Below are 20,551 nucleotides of genomic sequence, written 5' to 3'. Positions count from 1 at the left end.
AATAAAAGCAAATAAATTTGAGTTGACTGATGATACCTCAGTCCACATATATTGAGACAAACTAATGTTACAATGGTAGCTATGAAGTCCTAAGCTTTCCTGGTGAGGCAGCCTAGAAGCACTGTAGGACAGAGAAGTCCTCAACAATATAGCCAAGAACTGCTCTGTCAACTCAGGAATAGAGTTCAGTGGTTGGTTGAGATGAACTGCAGAATATCTTTAATGTACAACACACATATACAGAAAAATCTGGGCTTCATTTCAATAGACCCCTGGGGACTCATGAAAAATACTATCTGCTTTAGCAATATCACTGCCTTGATATATGGTTGATACGTATTAGTGACAGGCTTTGGCTAATGAATTCACTTTATACGGTTTTAAATCCTTTTTGTCCTCATTTTGTGTTATTATATCTTTATTGTTAATTGTGTTCATTCCAATGAATGAATGAATGAATGAATGAATATGTATGTATGCATGTATGCATGTCCATACGTACCTAAAGGCAGGAGGAAATATAAAATAAAAATAACCAATGAAAGAGCTTGACCCATCAAAAATACTGTTTATTCAGTCAATGATCAGCAACGCTAAAAATACAACACCAACGTAAAATCAAATAGATGAGATAAAACGCTAGCATAACTAAGATAAAATAACAAATAAAAATGTAACATACCCTACTATACTGGTGCATTAATTACCTGGGCAAGTGTAGATCTAAAATATTTATGAAGTAAAATATACTGTATATCACCTAAAACGAGATAGCTAGCATGTATAAAACAAAGTGATAAATAAAACAGTGGTTATTTCTGTGACCAGCTATGCCTTATTTTCATTGTGGCAAACCAGAATTTGGCTACTGCACAAGTGATAAAGGATTTCAAATCTTCTAGAAGACGGTTCATAGAGAAATTGTCCGGCTTTCCTGGAAATTTACATATTAGGGGCAGAAAATAAGCAGGCCTAATATCCGATATTGCATATCAGATAGATAGATAGATAGATAGATAGATAGATAGATAGATAGATAGATAGATAGATAGATAGATAGATAGATAGATAGATAATATATATCTATTATATATACATATCTGCCATATGCAGATGATATAACTTTGCTTGCTGGAAGTGAAGAAGACTTGAAGTACTTGCTGATGAAGATCAAAGATTGTAGTCAGCAATACGGACTACACCTGAATGTGAAGAAGACGAAGATACTCGCAAATGGACCAATAAACAATGTCACAATAAACAGAGAAGAAACTGAAGTCGTCAACAATTTCATTCTACTCGGATCAACAATCAATGCCAAGGGAAGTAGTAACCAAGAAATCAAATGACGTATTGCATTGGGAAAATCTGCCATCAAAGACCTATCTAAAGTTTTCAGAAGTAAAAATGTCAGTTTAAAAACAAAGGTGCATCTGACTCACGCCATGGTCTTCTCAATTGCCACATATGCCTGTGAAAGCTGGACATTAAAAAAGGAAGATAGAAGAATTGATGCATTCAAATTGTGGTGTTGGTGAAGGTTATTGAAAATACCATGGACTGCCAGAAGAACAAACAAATCAGTTTTAGAAGAAATACAACCAAAATGTTCCCCAGAGGTGAAGGTAACTAGGCTTAGACTCTCATACTTTTGGCACATCGTGATGAAAGACAGATTGCTTGAAAAGGACATCATGTTTGGCAAGGTTGAGGGCCAGCGGAAAAGAGGAAGACCTTCAGTGCGATGGATTGATACAATTACTGCAACAATGGATGCAAACACTGGAACAGTCAGGCGTATGGCGCAAGACCGAACAGCATTTTGTTCTGTATACATAGGGTTGCCATGAGTCATAAACGACTCAACGGCAACTAACAACAACAATATCCCTATAGAATTTACAACATAATAATATATGCAAAATGGTTTCGATCTCGTCACCACATGGACAGGTACACTCAGTTAATGGGGGTTTTGGAGTATCTGCCTTGCAGCAGTACAGATAGTAAGATGTTATGCCTGGCTTTGAAAAATGCTATCCTCAGCTTGGGGAAAGTTAGATTTTGTAGATATCTTGCTGGTTCCCAAGTGCCCTTATTAATCCAATTTCTGCCATGTTGGCCCAGCCTATTAACTTTCGCCCGAAACTCCATTTCTCTTACTCTTTGGGTGAGCAGTTTTTGGCTTGGTCAAGATATAATTAGGAATGGTACAGAAAGCCCATATAATGCCAACTTCTGCTTTATGGCCTGTTTCCAGAGAGAAGGAAAATTCTCTATAAAAACTAGAGGGGTAGCGCTTGAACCTTAAACCTATGTTAGAGCAAAAAATATGTGCACTGCACTGTATTGACCAATTAGATGCAGATAACTTTATATATTCAGAACAATCTATACTCCTGATAATATTGACTGTAGTATCAAACAGAATGTTATCTGTCAAAAACAAAGGGAAGAGCATGACACTAGGATGATCAAGGCACAATTTGAATTTATTAACGTGATTACACATATGTGCCACCTATTTCATTACTTCATTTGCATCCAGTCTTTCCAAGGAGTTCAAGATAGTATACATGTGATGATCTAGCTTTATCATCACAACTAACATGAGCTAAGCTAGTATGCTCAACATATATTGGCTGGTACACATATGCTAAGCCATGAATTTGTTAGCCATGGTAATCTTTAAAACATAGTTTCCTAATCATGAATGACCCTATATTGCTTAGCTCCATGTCTGTTAGTGTCCAAGTCTCCCTGGCCCAAGTCCCGAAGTCAGATGATGATCCCCTGTGTTATCATCAATATAGGCCACTGCCCTCTGCTCTAAAACAATGTTAACATCGGCCTTGCCTCCCAGAAGCTTTCAATCCTACTTCCTGGAAGCCTTCATCAAGATACAATTATAAAAATTACCCCTCTTCCATTTTGTCAAAAGGTCATTCATTAGCAGAAACTGCTCTGGCAGATCATCCCTAATACTCCCAATCAGAATGCAGAAACTAGTGCTACAGTTCCAAGATCCCCACTGTTGAAAAGTGAAAGTGGCAGCAGTAAAAGCCAAGCACAAAAGAAATTCCTGAAAGCTGAAGAGCAAGATTCCTCCATATCTAAGATTACAAGGAACATTTTTCTTAATTATCCAGATGTGTTGTGAGCCTTGACATAACCCACAAATACTTGAGCCATGTCCCCTTATCTGAGCCAATTCACTTTCTCTCTTCCAAACCCACTGTCTAGCTTCCCTCTCCTCATTGCCTGTGCTAAACACTCCCAAATGGACAAGTGTTCAAGACAGAAAAAGTATTTTAATGGGAAGAACAGGGATATCTCTGTTCATGCACCTTAGCGAAGCATCTCAATTTCACCCGATCAAGTGACATTTGCAGCAGCCCCCGCGTGTACTAATCAAAGCCCACCCTACTTGTGAAGGATGAATACCTGGCTTTGTAGAAAAGGAACAAATGTATCACAGCTCCCTTGCCACTGTAGATTCTGAGAAAGGAACCAAGAATAACTTGAAAGGGGTTCCATGCTGACACGTACAAAGGATGGTAATTCCAAGCAACTCCCAAGATTGCACATGCCAGGTTGTGCAGCATGACCCTGTAATATTTTGGACGTGTTTCCTAGTACCACATTGCATATAATTTTCTGAGCAGCACTTCAAACAATCATCTCAGCAGAATGTATTCTACCTTCCTCCACATCTCCTCAGATCAGCACAATTTTCTCCACCTTTCCCAACAGTTTCTTTTAAAATCCATCCACGCTCACTTAAGGAGTGCAGAGGCAGAAGATATGCAGATCTCCAACAGGGCACTTTTGTGAAACCTACATTTTTCTTGAAACTTAAGAATTCCAGCTTTTAACTCCACATCCCCCACACAAAAGTTCTAGATATCATAATTAGTGCTGCCACTGAAGTTCTGCCTAGAGGAGAATTTGAAGCAAATTTCAGAATTCTTTTTCAGGCAAAACTATGGAGGGATTCTAAAGAAAGGCAAAATTAATTTTACTTATGCAGGGGCTGACATGGGATTTTGTCTAAAGTAAAATTAAAAATTAATTTGGTGTGTCCTCAAGTAAACCATTTAAGTGTTTTGAGCAAAGCAAAAGAGCTTTGTAAAAATCACTGGAAGTTCCCAGGAGACTTTTCATACATGCTTATCACAGGGCATATTTGAAAATAAGCGAAGCAGCAGACTCAATCTATCTTCTTTGAAGATGGATCTGGGTTTTTTTCCCCTGCTAGTTGGATTACAGTGCAATCCCTTGCTGGGTTCTGAAGGGAAATCCTCTTCCTCAGTCAAGTAAATAAATAAAAAGAGGAAGATCTCCATCCTAAGGAATGTTCATGGATTGAATTCAAACTATCATGGAAAGTAATGCTTGGGACTATGTTTCAACAAGAATCTGTCAAAATATTAAAATCTATGCAATCAAGCAAGATGTACATTTTGAAAAATTAAAAAAGGCAATTGTTGTAAGTCCTTTCAGATCTGTCTCCGCTGCCTTTTTAATAAACTCTGAGATCCTGACTACTTTTTAACTGACTTTTTATCTGCCAGAGCTTTTAATGAGAAAATCTGTGAATATTAGCATATTACATATTTTTTTAAAAAAAATCTTTGGAAACCTATTGACAATGAAGATATGAAGTCGTGGATAGCTTCTGCCTAGGATTGGTGACACAGACTACCATTTGACAGAGCAGTAATGAAGGCCTTGGAAAAGACATTCAGATGGGGTGTGTCTAAACCTATAAAGATTAGAATCATGCAGGCTGTGGTTTTCCCTGTGATGTTTTGTGGGTGTGAGAGCTGGACTTTGAAGAAGGAAGTTAGAAAGAATATAGATGCTTTTGAACTCTCAAAAGTATATTGTGGATAGCCAAGAAAACAATCAAATACTTCACAGAACAGATTAATCCTGATTATCATACTTTGCAAAAACCCAGCTTCCTTGAGAAGCCCATAATGCTGGAAAAGTTGGAAGGAAAAAGAAGAAGGGGACAACAAGCAGCAAGGTGGATGGACTCAATAACAACAGCAATGAGGAAGACCTGAAACTCCAGGCTGGGGGACAGATTAGCCTGGAGAACGTCTATCTTTGTGGCTGCTAAGAGTCAACACTGACTTTATCAGTGTTGGGAACCCAAACATCTCAAATAAGCATTTAAATAACAAGAACATGAAAAAATGAAATTTCTTTGTCTCCTGTTTTTTGGTAAACAGTAAACCAAAGAGTAGTGCCTATCTCATTATTGATCTTAGATCATGAGAATCTTTGTGGCTAAAAAGCGGGGTAAGCGTTCCTCACTGCTCTTGTGTTCTCAGACTGGGTCCTGCTTCATCCTGTTTGATATCCTTATGCTTTCATAGCTAAGAGTAAAATGGTTTCTGACATCCATTCCTCTACCTTTCTGAAACACAGGTTAGGGTTACGGTCAGTAACACTGTACTCCCTTCTGAAAACCTTTAAACATCAGTGCAGAATCTAATATACTTTGTGCAGAAGAGCAACTTCATCTCCTAATCTGTTCAGTATCACACAAACGTTACATGCATCTTTAGCGGGTATGCAATGTTGCTTACTGGGGAAAAAATTCTTACTCATTCCTCTTACTAGCCAACACGAAGACAACAAATTTAACTAACAACTAAAGAAAGCCAACAACTAAAGGAGTTAAATGTCAAAACTATTTCTATAAATTCACTAATCCCCAGGAAGTCTTCTATTAGAGAAATGCATAGAATCACAAGGCCTAGCAAGTGACATCTCAAATATAGAGGAACGCACTTAATACTTTTTACAATCACCACTGTCAAGACATATATAGAGCAACAGACTGATCTGAAAGCAAATGTAGTTAGTATAAACATGTTTTCCACTCCAGAGTCAAGCTCTGGAAAACAAGGACACACAGTTCTACAAGTATGCAGCCAAAAGAAGCTACAAATGATGCCGATTTGCTAATGCTTACAGGCATCAGCAACAACTATGAACACTAGAATCAATAGCTCTCTTTCTTATACTGTAAACAGGAAAAGGGTGAACATGTACAAGTATATATGGCATTTATTAGCCATCAGGCAACCTAAAACATAGGGTAGGAAAAAAGCTGACAGCTGGGTTAGCTTTCAACCAGGTAACTGATACTAAGAAACTCTAGTATTAAAGTGAGTTGGCTCAAATGAAACTGATGAGATCCCGGAGATCTTTGCTGAATGAAAGCCTTCAAAATACCATGATTTTCCTGCTTCATTATTTCAGATGCAAGTCAGAGCCAACGTTATATAACCGATCTTCCCGTCCTGTAGTAGCAACTCATGGAAATAGTAGAAGATGGAACCTTCTCCATCCAAACAAGTAATGGAATAACTGAGTTGATAAAGTTTTCCTCCTACCCCACTCCTGTCCAACTTCCCTTTCTATGAGAACTACATTAGGCAACTTGGGAATCATGAATCCTGGACCAGAAAGGGCAAAGAAAATATTTGTACAATTTCTAAATTAAAGGATAATCAGTCACAAGCCAAACAATTGGTTTATGTGCTTTACTGTAAAGAAGCAGCATGCTAGAGCATCTCAGCTCATTTGCTTCTCCCTTCACATGAGATGGTAAAATAATCCAGAAATGGAAACCTTTGTGTTGATGTCTGGGGGAATCAGTTGTTTGCAAGCATCAAGAAGGATGATACAAAAAAGTTTTCCATTTTTGGTCTGTTGTTTGGGGAAAATATATTGTTTGCAGTAAACCAGGATAAATGAATAATTTTGGAGAGGCATTAGCTCTATACATCATATACATACAAGACCTAAGTTTGAATACTGTACATAATTGAATATTAGAAGTAGTCACAAAGGTATTCAAATATTTACAGTTCAACTCTTTTCTCACTGGATTCTATGCTCGGGTTTTTTCCAACCTTTAGATCAAAATGTGGCTTATGCATATTAATCTAAGTATATGTAGAAAACACTGTTGGGGTCAGATTATCCATCACTGGTATTTGCAAAAATCAGTTGCCCATTTGTAGCTGCAAAATGGGGGACGGGTGGGTGAGAGCGAGGAAATGCTTTCATTTGGAATGAGACTGTCCGATTGGGTCCATGATGTCTTGCACTGCAATCAAAGGACTTCATCACTATTTTTCTTATTGGCTTACACTTAAATGGCTTAATTAAAATGGAAGTCTTGTTGCATGTCAATATTGAGCAGTACCAAAAACAGAGTACAAGAAGAAAAAAATTTCAATGCTTAATTCAGACTTTAAAGTGCTAACCCCCAAAGGCTCGGTTGAATTGTCACCTCTATACTGAAGTAGCCTCTGTCCACGTAGTCTCCCAGGAAGAGGTAGCGCGTGTTATTGGGTGATCCACCAACTTCAAATAATTTCATCAGGTCAAAGAACTGCCCATGAATATCACCACACACTAGGGGAGGAATAATAGCAAAAGCAAAATTACAAAATTACACACTAAGAGGAGAAAGGTCATAGAACCAACAGGGAGCATGGCTTGGATTTGCTTTGCTCTAAATTCTTGAATTCCACCCAGGACCTGCACTTCATTTTCATGGTATGGAAACACTTAAGTTACTGAGTTTTCTAACTCTGAACACACTCCATCAGAATGATGCACATCAGAAAACCTCTCAATTTTAGCAGTCAGCTAGATGATTCAGGAAGTGACTTTTCACCTGTGATTGGAGCTTCAACTTCAATCATGGTCTTCTCATGTCTCAGGATGGCAGCTCCATCATTGATTATCTTCAGTGCTACATCCTCTTCCAGGCGTCCTTCTTTCACCAAATGGTTTCTTAAGATCTCCAACCGGGGCTTCCCATCCTCAAAAACTTCTTTCAGAGTTAGCCGCTGAGTAGGGGGGAAAGGAACAGCTGGAGAGAGAAAGGAAAGAACATTAAAGGATTATTAGAGATCTTGAAATGGGAACTGTAAAAACCACACTAGTTCTTTGCTCTTCTACACTGAACAGGTTAGTGTTTCTTGCAGTCAGAAAAGTAACATGAAATAAAAGAGCAACCATAATTCAGGTCTCAAAAAATATGGAAGGATACACAAAAAATAGTGTGATATAATCATTTGGCAATTATGTTATCTGGATGTACTGTAGAAGCAAGTGAAGAGAAGGTTCCAGAGAAATGCCTATTTTACAAACAACTTGTTCTGGCTCTAACAAAAGTATTTTTTTTCATCCATCATTTATGAAACATGGGAAGTAGGAAAAAGTCTGTTCACTTTAGGAACACAGTGAAAATTGTACAGTTCTAGGTGGAGCAATATTTCTACTATCATGAAACTGTTAGCGTGAGAAAAAATAACAGCAAACTTTCCAGCATTTCTGGAATCTCTCACTAGATAGAAAACTTAATGAAATATTTAAAGTGTTACCAGTGTATTTGTCTGCATGATTTCAACTTTTTTTATTTTTATGAATTTATATATGCTTTGCAAACACACAAAAATTAAAATAAACAAAAAGTTTACCAATGCATATAAAAAACAGAAAATCGGTAGAGAAATGCTTTCTTAACCAGTGTAAAATGTGCTTTGTATTCTCTAAGTTAAACTGATCACTAACACACTGATCTCCACTTGGTTTCAAGCAGTGGGAGGGCAGTGGGTTGCTCCTTTTTAAAATTCATCAGTTTACTGAAATGTAATATTACATCTAATATTAATAAACAGAAGACAATTGGACAATCAAATCTGAATAAACATGAATTTCACTGGAGAATGGAGGGAGAAAGGGTCTGAGGATAAAGAATGTCTTTTAAGTAAAGAAGCAAGAGGGAGGAAAGAGAAATATCTGTCCTTGATACTGATTGATATCTACATTCCTGCTGCCCAGATATATTTTGGGCTCCCAGCTAATATATGTTTCAAATAAAAATCTGATGGATTTTTTTCTGAGGGACCGCCTCTTCCCCATTATATCAGCCCATCCCACCCGATCATGCAGAGAGGGCATGTTGCGGACCCCGTCTGTGAGAGAATTCTGTCTGGCGGGACCCAGGAGGCAGGCCTTCTCTGCTGTAGCTCCTACCCTGTGGAACACGGTGCCCCCGGAGGTGAGATTGGCCCCATCGCTCCTGGCCTTTCGGAGGAGTCTGAAGTCCTGGGTCTGCCGCCTCGCTTGGGGCGGAGAGGGGAGTAGCTCCACATGGTGATGGCTGGTATCTAGACCACTCCTCCCATGTATGGACTGTATCGGATTCTTTTGCCACTTGGACTTTATTCATATTCTTATTTTTGCTATTTTTTTATTTATTTATTAGGAGTAATTATATATTTATATATTGTATTTACATTGTATGTTTGCTGTTTTAATTGACTATTTTATTGTAAACTGCCCAGAGTCCCCCAACAGGAAGAGATGGGCGGGGACAAGTTTAATAAATAAAAATGAAATAAATAAAAATCACATTTCTCTCTAACCTTACTACAGAAAGCCATAAAAGACATTACTAATGAGACTGACAAATGGCATACAGCCATATCTATGTAATATAAAGCTTCATTTTTATCCTCCCATTCTGTAATTAAAATGAAATGTCTATATTTTAAAAAATGTAAATATGTTTAGAAAAAAAATGAGTATTCTATTGGAGAAATTAAACTAAAAAAACTTTTAACGTTAATTTTATTTCTACTGTATTTTGTTTTTACAATATGGGCCACAACTTATCTTGCAGAGTTTAACTTTTTGTTTGCTCTGTGGTCGAACATTTTATGACTCTTCCAGAATTCCTGCAACATCTTTAACACTGTGTTTTCATTATCAATGCTATGCTTTTGGAAATGGCTGTTATGCACCTTCTCTTCAATTCTTCAGATGCCTTATTATGCCTTATTATGATCCTAATCTGAATATGTTTTATCCCATATAATATTTATTTTGATATTTGTGGGGGTCTAAACCATTTTTTTAATGCCCCCCCTTTTTTTAAACCCAGTATGATGCTCAACATTTTGTCTTTTCTCCATAAGGTAAAGGTAAAGGTTTCCCTTGACGTAAAGTCCAGTCGTGTCCGACTCTAGGGGACGGTGCTCATCTCCATTTCAAAGCCTTGGAGCCGGCGTTGTCATAGACACTTCCGGGTCATGTGGCCAGCATGACTCACGGAACGCCGTTACCTTCCCGCCGAAGCGGTACCAATTAATCTACTCACATTTGCATGTTTTCGAACTGCTTGGTGTGCAGGAGCTGGGACGAGCAACGGGAGCTCACCCCGCCGCGCGGTTTCGAACCGCCGACCTTCCGATCGACAGCTCAGCGGTTTAACCCGCAGCGCCACCGCGTCCCTTGTCTTTTCTCCATAGGTAATCAAAATTATTCCTTTTACTTGTACAGCATAAACATATAATGACCAAGTTCGGATGTAACCAAGTTATGATTTGAAGCCATGAAGCGCTTATAACAAGATTAAGAAAAATGCTTCATGGGTAGTCCTCGCTTCTGGACCCTTTGTTCAGCAACCGTTTGAAGTTACAATGGCACTGAAAAAGGAGACTTACGATGGGTCCTCAAAGTTGCAGCCGTTGCAGAGTCCCCACGGTCACGTGATTGCAATTCTGGCACTTGGCAACCAGCACACATTTACAACAGTAGCAGCACCCCATAGTCATGTGATTGCCATTTGCTACCTTCACCGCCAGCTTCTGTCAAGCAAAGTCAATGGGGAAGCTGGCAGGAAGTCATAAGTCATGGTCATGTGACATCACACTTAACCACAGGTGATTCACTTAATGACTGCAGCTGGAGCTGATACCAGAAGTCAGCATGGTCACATGACATTTTACTTTACGACCATGTCACTTAACAACAGAGTCGCTAGTCCCAATGGCGGTCAGTAAGTCAGGTCTACCAGTAATGAAGATGGCATATTTAGAAAAGAGCTCCTCCCCATACATTCCTTTTCTGTGGAAAACCTTCATGCCTCTGCCTCAATTTAATCTGCATTGGATAGATGCAAAATACTCTTATTCTCCAGTGTAAATAAATTAAAATGTTTTAAATAAAATTGGAATATTAATCTTTGAAAATCTTACAAATAAGACAAAATAAGTGAAGATCTCTCTCTTAGAAAAAGCATACTTTCTTGCAGTGAATGGCTCTGTCAGGCTCAGCCCAAGAACAACAAAGAGTCAGTCCATTCAAAGTCCAGTTCTTTATTTGCTCACACTGCACAGACAGAATCTTGCCAAACTAAAGCTACCCTACCTAACCTAAGAGGAAATAACCTGGGAGACTCTGGGGCGGGGCTATCCTGAACCTCTTCGTTTTCCCACCATTGCCTCCTGGACTGGGCCTCCTCTTACCTCCTCCACCTCCTTGGAATGTGCCCCCTCCTTCCTGAGAACCAGTGGCACCGCCCAAATCCACCACACTAACCCATGCTATTATGGCCTGTGCTTTCCCTAAAGACCAAGGTCGCAGATGACAATTGGATTGGCCTGTATTTTGAAAATACAGATAACTCAGACCTTGCACTTTATTTTGTGATCCCTGAGTTAGTCTAACAAATATATTCTCTTATTACAGAATTTAAAGCGTTATGTGAAGATCTACCATCGCTTCCTTTGCTAGGGTATTTTGATGACCTAAGCAGGTTAAGGGAGCTAGCAGCTGATCAAAAAGTAGGTGAGGAAAGACAGAAAGGTAAAGGTTTCCCTTGATATTAAGTCCAGTCGTGTCCGACTCTAGAGGGCGGTGCTCATCTCCATTTCAAAGCCGAAGAGCCGGCGTTTGTCCGTAGACAGTTCCGTGGTCATCTGGCTGGCATGACTACACGAAACACCGTTACCTGCCCGCCAAAGCGGTACCTATTAATCTACTCACATTTGCATGTTTTTGAACTGCTAGGTTGGCAGGAGCTGGGACTAGCAACGGGAGCTCACCCCGTCACGCGGATTCAAACCGCCGACCTTCTGATCGGCAAGCTCAACAGCTCAGCGGTTTAACCCGCAGCACCACCGCGTCCCTATGAGGAAAGATACTTAACCTTTTATATTACATTTACTTTGGTTTTCTCATCTACAAGAAAAAACATAGAAAAAAATACAAACAGGAACAGCTTGGAGAGCTGAAAAAAGATCAGACGAAAAAGAGTTATCAGTTGTACTGTGCATGCAGAGTTATATTTCTATTTGCACGTAACCTACCCCAAACTGGTACAAAGTGTTAAAGGAAAAAATAGTGGAAAAATCAAGAAACTGCACATAACATACAGTTAACATATAGGTACTAAATCCAAAGATTTAATACCAGAACCCAAAAGATTAATTTTATTAAAAGAAATGGAAAAAGATTCAGGAAAAACAAAAAGAAATGCCTTTAGACAGCATATAGCTAAATCAGATAACTGTTTCCTTGTGATGTAGCAATATCCAAGCAGGATGGCTTTAAACAGGATAATAATAATGAACAAGCAATAAAGTTCTCCATAACTACTAATCACGATGGCTGTATAGTGCTTCCAGAATGAAAATACAAGTAGTCCTCACTTAATCACAACTGGGACCAGAATTTTGGTTGCTAAATGGAACGGTCATTAAGCGAATCTGACCTGATTTTACAACCTTTTTTGCAGTGGTCATCAAGAGAATCACTGCAGGCATTAAGCAGACCATTTGGTCATTAAGCGAATCATGTGGTTGCCCACTGATTTAGCTTGCCAGAAGCTGGCCAGGAAGGTCAAAAATGGTGATCACATGACCATGGGAGACTGCGATGGTCATAAATGTGAACCAGTTGCCAAGTGCCCAAATCATAATCATGTGACCATGGGTACGCTGTGATGGTCATAAGTGTTAGGGTCGGTCACAGGTTTGTTTTTCCTGCACTGTTGTAAATCTGGACCATCACTAACGAATGGTTATTACGTGAGGACTACCTGTACTCCAAATAAGAGTGGCTAGGGAACAAAGAGCTGAAAGGGTCTTTGCTCTTGTATCCTGTTTATGTGCTTCTCAAAAGATCTGGCTGGCCAACTGTGGCAAAGAGTGGACAGGCTTTTGGTCTAAGCAGCTGGCTTTGCCTATATTATGTTCTTAGGAAGTCTTTTTGTAGTGTTGGCTTTAGCTACACCGAACCTTGCGTAGATGCAAATTCCTGCTAAGTTCCTCTAATTGCTCAATGATCACTAAATCCGCAGAGGCACTTTTCATCCTGTATATCATATAAAGATACGGATTTGTCAAATGCTGTTATTTGCACTATATACTTCATACTTATTTTTTTCTAGAGCTTTGGTAGAAACAAGCTCTTTTTTGAAAAACATTCCTAGATGTTCAAGAGAAGCAACTACAGCTGCCTGCATGAACAGATGGCTGATCTCAGGGAATATCTCTCCCTCTCTCTCTATATATATATATATATATTAGTGCATTACATAGAACAGCTAGTACAAACCAAAAAGGAACCACATCTGACTGACATTCCAGCTTGTATTTTGCCATTTTCCAGAATTTTAAAAAGCCTGAAACTACAGTAATTGAAAGATGGTGACCTAAAATCTACCTTGCTTTATAACTGTTATTCTCTAAAAGAGAGAGGAACCATTATTAATAGGCCAGATTTATGTTCCGAAGCAGCACCTTACACATTTTTCAGCCGGTTGGCTTCTTGAAGGTACTTATTAGCTACCACGGACAAGCAAAAAAATTTTTTTTGCTGATTTAGACTGTTCCTCTTTCCCCTAAGGCAATTTCCTTCCCATTTCAATAATTTAAGAGGAAGTGGCATATGGCAGATTTGGAACAGCAATGTAAGTTAAATAGTGACTTCTCTGTCTGGTGAGAATGTGGCAGAAGCCATGCTTCATTGGAGTGTCTGAGGAATACCAGCATTTCAGTAGCCATGATGTTGATGAGATTAGGACTGATGTGAGAAAAAAATCCTGCCTTTCTAGTAGCAAGATTTAGGCTGCTAAGTAGGAAGGAGAAATTCTGGACTTCTATGATAGCCTTCTCAAAAATTCTACTTGTGGATTGTCAGCTACATAAGTGGAGCTGTGGGGTTTGAAAGTTTAAGTGAGAAAATTGTATCTGGAGAAGAGGTTTTGTTCTAATAAACTAGTTCAGTACAAAAAGATCACATGAACAGAATCAGAGTACTGGAATGTAAGATCAAAAAGAGGGCAGAGCAGCATTTAAATTAACCCCAGAGAAAAAGTGATCAGGAACCAGAATATATCTGTCCAGGAATAAGTACTCAACTACCTGTCTTTATCTTTCAATAACATGTGAGCAAGCACTCCAAAGCAGAGTTGGTGAATAGATCCCAGGCAAATAGTAAATTTGATTTCATTTCCATTTTCAACTTAACATTACATAATAATTTCTGATTTCTCTCCAGTTATTTAATTAATGATTTCCCCCTTTGTCACAATTTGTTAACTATATTTTGAAGTTTCTGGGTAGTAGGAAAGGGTAATCAGAACAATTCCTCTGCAAGGAAAGTTGGAAGCCTTTTAGTTGGTAAATTGGAGAGAAAGAGAAAGATCTACAGCAATCTGTCATGACAATATACCTCTCGTGATGGTTTAAAAGGAAGATTAGACATGTCCAAAGAGAGCAAGACTATCAATGGCTACTAATGACGATCACTATATGCCCTACTCCGAGGCAGCATACCCCTCTGAGTATCAGTGACTGAGGACCACCAGTGATTAAGCACCATATTTTGTTCATGTGCTTCCTAACAGGTGTCTGAATTATACCTGTCACTGTGAGAAACAGATATCACATCATAGAGGCCTTTTCATTTGCAAGCAGTTTTCTTCAGGGTTAGCACAGTTTATCGAGATATAAATAATTCTGGTTTTGCTACCAAAACCTCAATCCGATGGCTGACTATCTAATGTGTAAACTGATTCCATTGAGAAAACTATATTTTAGGGCACCAAGGGTGATCTAGAACATTATAATCTGCATGGAACAACAACATATGCTATAACAACAAGATTTTACAGGGGAAAATTCTTAAGGGCAGGCATTACATAGGAATATAACTTGGATCAAGGTCAAAACAGCTAACACTAGGGCAATTATAAGCATTTTAAAATCCACCCATGTTCAAACATCTAAGCGTATATATACAAATTACAACAGATGGTGAAGAACTTACCACACAAAAGATGAGTGACGAAAGAACCTATCACAGACGCACATTTAACTAGAGGAAGTATTCCTTTTTCTAATCCAGGGTAGTTTTAGAATCATCCACAACTCATGCTGCACCACTAATAAAAACCTTCAATCTTCATCTTCCTGGTGAAATTTCCTACAAGAATGCTTTTGATCCTGGCTCACAATCAAAAGACTGACAGAAAGTCACAGCAAACTTTAAAGACTGAATCTGGAAACAGTTATTTACAATGAAGTACTTAGTATCCTAAAAGGGACGCGGTGGCGCTGCGGGTTAAACCGCTGAGCTGCTGATCGGAAGGTCGGCGGTTCGAAACCGCGCAGCGGGGTGAGCTCCCGTTGTTCGTCCCAGCTCCTGCTCACCTAGCAGTTCGAAAACATGCAAATGTGAGTAGATCAATAGGTACCGCTTCGGCGGGAAGGTAACGGCGTTCCGAGTCGTCATGCTGGCCACATGACCCGGAAGTGTCTATGACAACGCCGGCTCCAAGGCTTAGAAACGGAGATGAGCACCGCCCCCTAGAGTCGGATTCGACTGGACTTTACGTCAAGGGAAACCTTTACCTTTACCTACTTAGTATCCTGAAGTGCTGCCAGTGGTTGACTAAGATTTTTGGCTTGTTTGTCCATAAAACAAACTAACACTTCAAAGTCAGTTTCCCTTTGGATGAATAAGAAAGTGTTTTTGTGCCCTGGCTCATTTTCTGCAACTAATAAAATCTCTGGTTTTTAGTAAGTGCACCCCTCAACTTACCATACCTGGTCTCAGTGGGCAAACAAAATCTGTTCGCCATTTTACTTATGGATAAAACTGTTTGTCACTTAACAGGTATTAAGATCTAATGGACATTCTTCCCCCTATCGATGTTAAATCAAAGCTTTTTTGTATATAACAGCATGCTATTAATTTTACAACTGAGTCGCTATAACTAAAGCTGTATACAGAATCCTCAAATTGAAATGATAATTTTGTCTTTCAAGTACATTTTGTTTTGTGGAGGTTTATTATTATTATTACAGTACTTGGGTCTATCTTCAATTGTTTATATATTAAACACTGTATATAAAAGAGGTCTATGTGTAGAGGGGAAGCAAAGTAACACGCATGCTCAAAAATAAGCTCCATTGAATTGGATAGAAATGATTCCCAGTAAATGAGGATAGGATTACAGCCTAAATTTATAGAGTTGCAGATATAGAAAAAGAGCCAACAATAACGTGCCTGTGAACAGCCGGTTCATCGAATAATAACTGTCATAATATTTAGGGAGAGCTAAAAGCTAAAGCAGAACCTGAAACCATGCTAAGTTCTTTACTAGTGCCAGACTGAACAAAAGAATAAGTTGAACCCAGTCTGACCCTTAACATTTAAGCTGATCAGATTCAAACTTGTGTTTAATTTGCTGCTGTATTTATAGCTAGAGTCCCCTATCCTAAGAATAATCTTTACCTTCTGAAGCAACTGCTAGGACATAGTGCCTAAGAAGGCTGCATATACTTAAAAAATGATTTGGAAGAAGTACTTCAGACCTCACTAAAAAGGTGCAGCTTCCCTAAGGAGAGAATTCACAGCAGCCAGACCTTTCTTTCACCCAAGGAGAAAAAAGAAGAGCTGCTTTAATGAACAGCAGATGGGTGCTGTGCTTGCATGAAATCCAAAGCACCTTCTTCCAAATCATTTTTGCACCCGCATAGCCCTAGTGCCTAATAAGGAGCTCTACTGCCTTTCAGGGAAGTCAAGCGGGCAGGTTTTACCTAATTTGTGCACTGTGCTGAATTCTCACCTGAAAATCTTAACCTGCTGAGAAGTTCTTATTTTCCCTAGAACACTATGTTATTTTGCAGTCTTCCCCAAATTCAAAAAATCAAAAACCAAACAGGAAAGTTGTCTACCAGCCACCTTAGTGTCACTGAAATATACACCTATAGTGGATATACTATCCTTGAATTCATATTTTACAGCATCAAGCAAGTGCAAAGTGTACATTTCCAAAAAGTAAGTATAGGATCAAGTGGTAGAGCCAGTTAGCCTGTCATACTAATACCTATCTTGATACATGACGAAAAGTCCACATACTATTCCAGAAAGGGGCTGGGGGGGACTGATTGGGGAAAAAAAAATAGAACCAGAATCTAAGGAGTGAAAAGCAGGTTGCTCTTATCAGGATAAAACAGGCTAAATGGCATAAAAAGAACCTCTAACACAGGACACTTTCCCCATATCTTCCATATGCCATAATGCTGATTATTCCCTGTTCTTCATCAATGCTGAAGGGCTGGTTTTACTATCAGTTGTTGTTTTTATGGTACGTTCTACCATGTTTTGCTCTGAGGTCCAAGTTATTGTTATTATTTTTAAAGGTGTGGAATCACCCTGACACCCTTAGAATTGGGTAATAGGCAAGATACAGATGCAAGAGAATCTTAATGTGGTACAGGAGTGTATGAGGGGAGAATAAGAAAATAAGGGAAGTGAATGTATTCTCAAAACATCTATTGTACCAAGGATGTGTATTACAGGTTTGCATTCAGTGTCCAGAAACTCTTCCAATCAAATGTTGCACAGAGGTCAGGTAGAGCAATTTTTTAATCCCTATATGGGCTTTCAGCATGCACATTCCTCCATTCTCCACCATCTAAATTCAAATTGTTTTCCACTATATTCTGTAACAAAACTGAATGACTATAATCAAACAGCTTTCTTTTAGAACCAACGTTATTCTTTCCTAAATCTAGAAAATAGGACTGATGCCTTATCTATGACAAAATAAATAGAGTGATGTCCTATCTTCCATCAAGGAGAGACTGGGTGACACAGTTAAACCAGAAGATCCCATCTGGCACTGTAAAACTGTGCCTTCTGACTTTGCTGGTCAGTCTGAGTAACCTGTTACTTGGAGCAGACTGAGATGTGTTGTCATCTGCCAGGCTAGTCAGTTAGCCTGCCCTGCTCGTACAGCTGCCTGTGAAACTATCCACAGTATTGGAAGGGAAACAGGCTTTTCTGCCAGGTACAACCTCTCTTCCTCCATTCAGTCTACTAAATTACACATTCCCCCTTCCAACCACAACTTATTTGTCTCTTTGCCTTATTTCCTATATCTTTCCGGCTTCTATTTTGAACTTTGGGACAAAGCCTTCTCGAAAAATCAGTGCGGGTCTCTGCCCAGGCTGAAATGTGTGGCCACAAAAGCCTCGGCTGTGGTCTTAAAATGCCACCTGCCCCAAATAAACAGCCGAAAGAAACCTGAAACGTGGTTTAAAAACAATTCTTGAGACAGCCCAAGTCCTAATACCTTTTTGCAGTTAAAAATACACCAGTCACTCTGAAACAATGACTCTGTGCCAAGCAGGGTCGGAGCGGCCATTTTCCTTTCATCAGGCTGATCAGACCGGACATTCGCCCCAGCTGACTTTTCTAACTGTGGCGAAGAGGCAGGGCTAAAGACACAATGTCAGTGTCTACAGCTAACAGCTGCAACTACGATATAAATAGGAGCTAACCAAAGGAGACAAGAGGGGATTCCTAGATGTCAGCAGGCAGGGAAACTTACCACCTGTTTTCATAAGGTTAGCAAGCTGACAGCTACCCAATAATAGAATGTGCATGCAAAAAACAGCAGAGCCTTTTGTTTGCCATAAATGTAATACTGGCCCTTATAGCAGCTGGGATGTGGAGTGGGAAGAAGAGAGCACATAAAAAAAAAATTGAGTGAAGTTAATTTTGCACATAGTGTACTTGTCATAAAACCCAAGGCAGTTTAGAAGCTTATGCTGACCTGTTCTGTATGAAGGACCTAAACAAAGCACTGATCACTGGCACACACTTCAGAGACCGTGCCAATTGTTAGACAACCAACCAGCAAGCTCGAAGCCAATGTTATGTAGGGCAAGCGATGAACTCCATTATTGGGAGTTGGAATACATAGCACCAGTAACTCAGTTTTTCTCTGAATGTTGATCACGTGTGAATCTTTAGAGGGTGTTTATGAGATAGGACCCAAGAGTTATTAAAAGAGTTGCTATGTTAAACAGATGAGATCAAGCTCTGCATCCCTTGAGTATCTTAGGCAAGACTAATAATCCAGTGGTTGGTGGTTTAAAAAGTATTTTGCAGGTATTGCCTATTTCCATTCTGAAATACGCCCTGAGATTATCCAGCCATGTTCCCTTTGCATACTGAAGGATTCCTTTCCTTGCCATTACCCATAAGCAACTTGGAAATTGAACTCATGAAATGTTTCTCTATTACCTTAAGAAAGAGAGGGAGGGAGGGCAAAAACTGTTCAGAACTCCAAAGAAATCACCTGTCTCATACAGTTCCTCCTCTATGTGAAAAGGATTGCCAGCTGGGAAAGTCAGTAGACCTGCTTCAAACGAACATTAATATTATAATTAGATGCTAAAGTAATAGTATTATTAGTGATGCACTCTATCTTCCTCAACATGCCCAACAGAGGATCAACCTTAGTAATGTAAAAATTTATGCTACTCACCAAAAGAGTAGCAATAAAACAAACAAACAAATAAATCTATTCAATTTTAAACAGTGGCTAAAACATGCAAAAAATGTTCTCATTTGAGCTATGTCACTTTCATGCCATTCAATCGGCAAATTACAGGTGATGTGTGAATATTAAGGGCTGGCTCAGCACCGCCAATCAATATAAGGTATTCTGGAGGGGGGCTACAATCAATAGGCGATCCTGTAAGTGCCAGCCGGGAAGAAGCAAATTGTCTTTGCACCTATTAGAGTAATCATATTTTTCAAAAGAGGAGCTTGGGGCTGCTGCAGTAGCTGTCCAGGTCTGCTTTGTTCTCTTATCTTAGCAGAACAAGATCACAAGAACTCCAATAACACCAGACCCAACCCAACTAAGTTCAAGGGTTACATTATTCATGCCACTGACTTCTCCAGTTTGAAACCAGTATAAAGCGGTGAATAATCAGGAGAGGTTGTAGTTAATATTTAGTGACAAGAAGTTATATAAATTAACCACTGTAGGAGAAGAGCCATTTATTCTACCTTAGGAAAAAAAAAATCAGGAGTCTGGTAGCACCTTTTCTGACTAACAATTTTTATTCAAAAGCAGAACTTTTGTGAATTACAGCTCACTTTATCAGATGCATAAGACAGCTAGACTGATGTAGGATTTAAAGTGAGGTGGATGAACAGGAAAGGGAGGGGCAGAGAAGTGCAGCTTATAAAAGCTAGTCAGAAAGGTGCTACCAGACTCCTGATAATCAGTATTTAGTCATACATGTGATGTTTATGATGATATATTTCTAGTTAATCTTATTTTTAGATAGTTTCAAAGCTGTCTTCTGGGAAGACAGACAGTAGACTTTCCAGTGGACCTTCATCCACTGAT

The 20,551-nt window shown here is 39.1% G+C and overlaps 1 protein-coding gene across 4 annotated transcripts in view; it reads right to left on the bottom strand.

Moving 5' to 3' along the window:
• Nucleotides 1-20,551, bottom strand: part of PPP3CC (protein phosphatase 3 catalytic subunit gamma) — a 74,785-nt gene that overhangs the window by 33,592 nt on the left and 20,642 nt on the right. For all 4 annotated transcript variants that reach the window (XM_063311240.1, XM_063311242.1, XM_063311241.1 and 1 more), the window contains exons 2-3: nt 7,709-7,906; nt 7,319-7,443 (exon numbers count right to left, since the gene is read on the bottom strand). In XM_063311240.1, coding sequence (XP_063167310.1) covers nt 7,319-7,443; nt 7,709-7,906 — 323 coding nt within the window. The remainder of the gene's footprint in view (nt 1-7,318; nt 7,444-7,708; nt 7,907-20,551) is intronic.

This window comes from Candoia aspera, chromosome 9 (genome assembly GCF_035149785.1).
Source record: "Candoia aspera isolate rCanAsp1 chromosome 9, rCanAsp1.hap2, whole genome shotgun sequence".
NCBI classification, from domain to species: domain Eukaryota; kingdom Metazoa; phylum Chordata; class Lepidosauria; order Squamata; family Boidae; genus Candoia; species Candoia aspera.
Note: the sequence above shows the minus strand (reverse complement) of the source record. Positions and strands in the feature narration are given on the sequence as shown.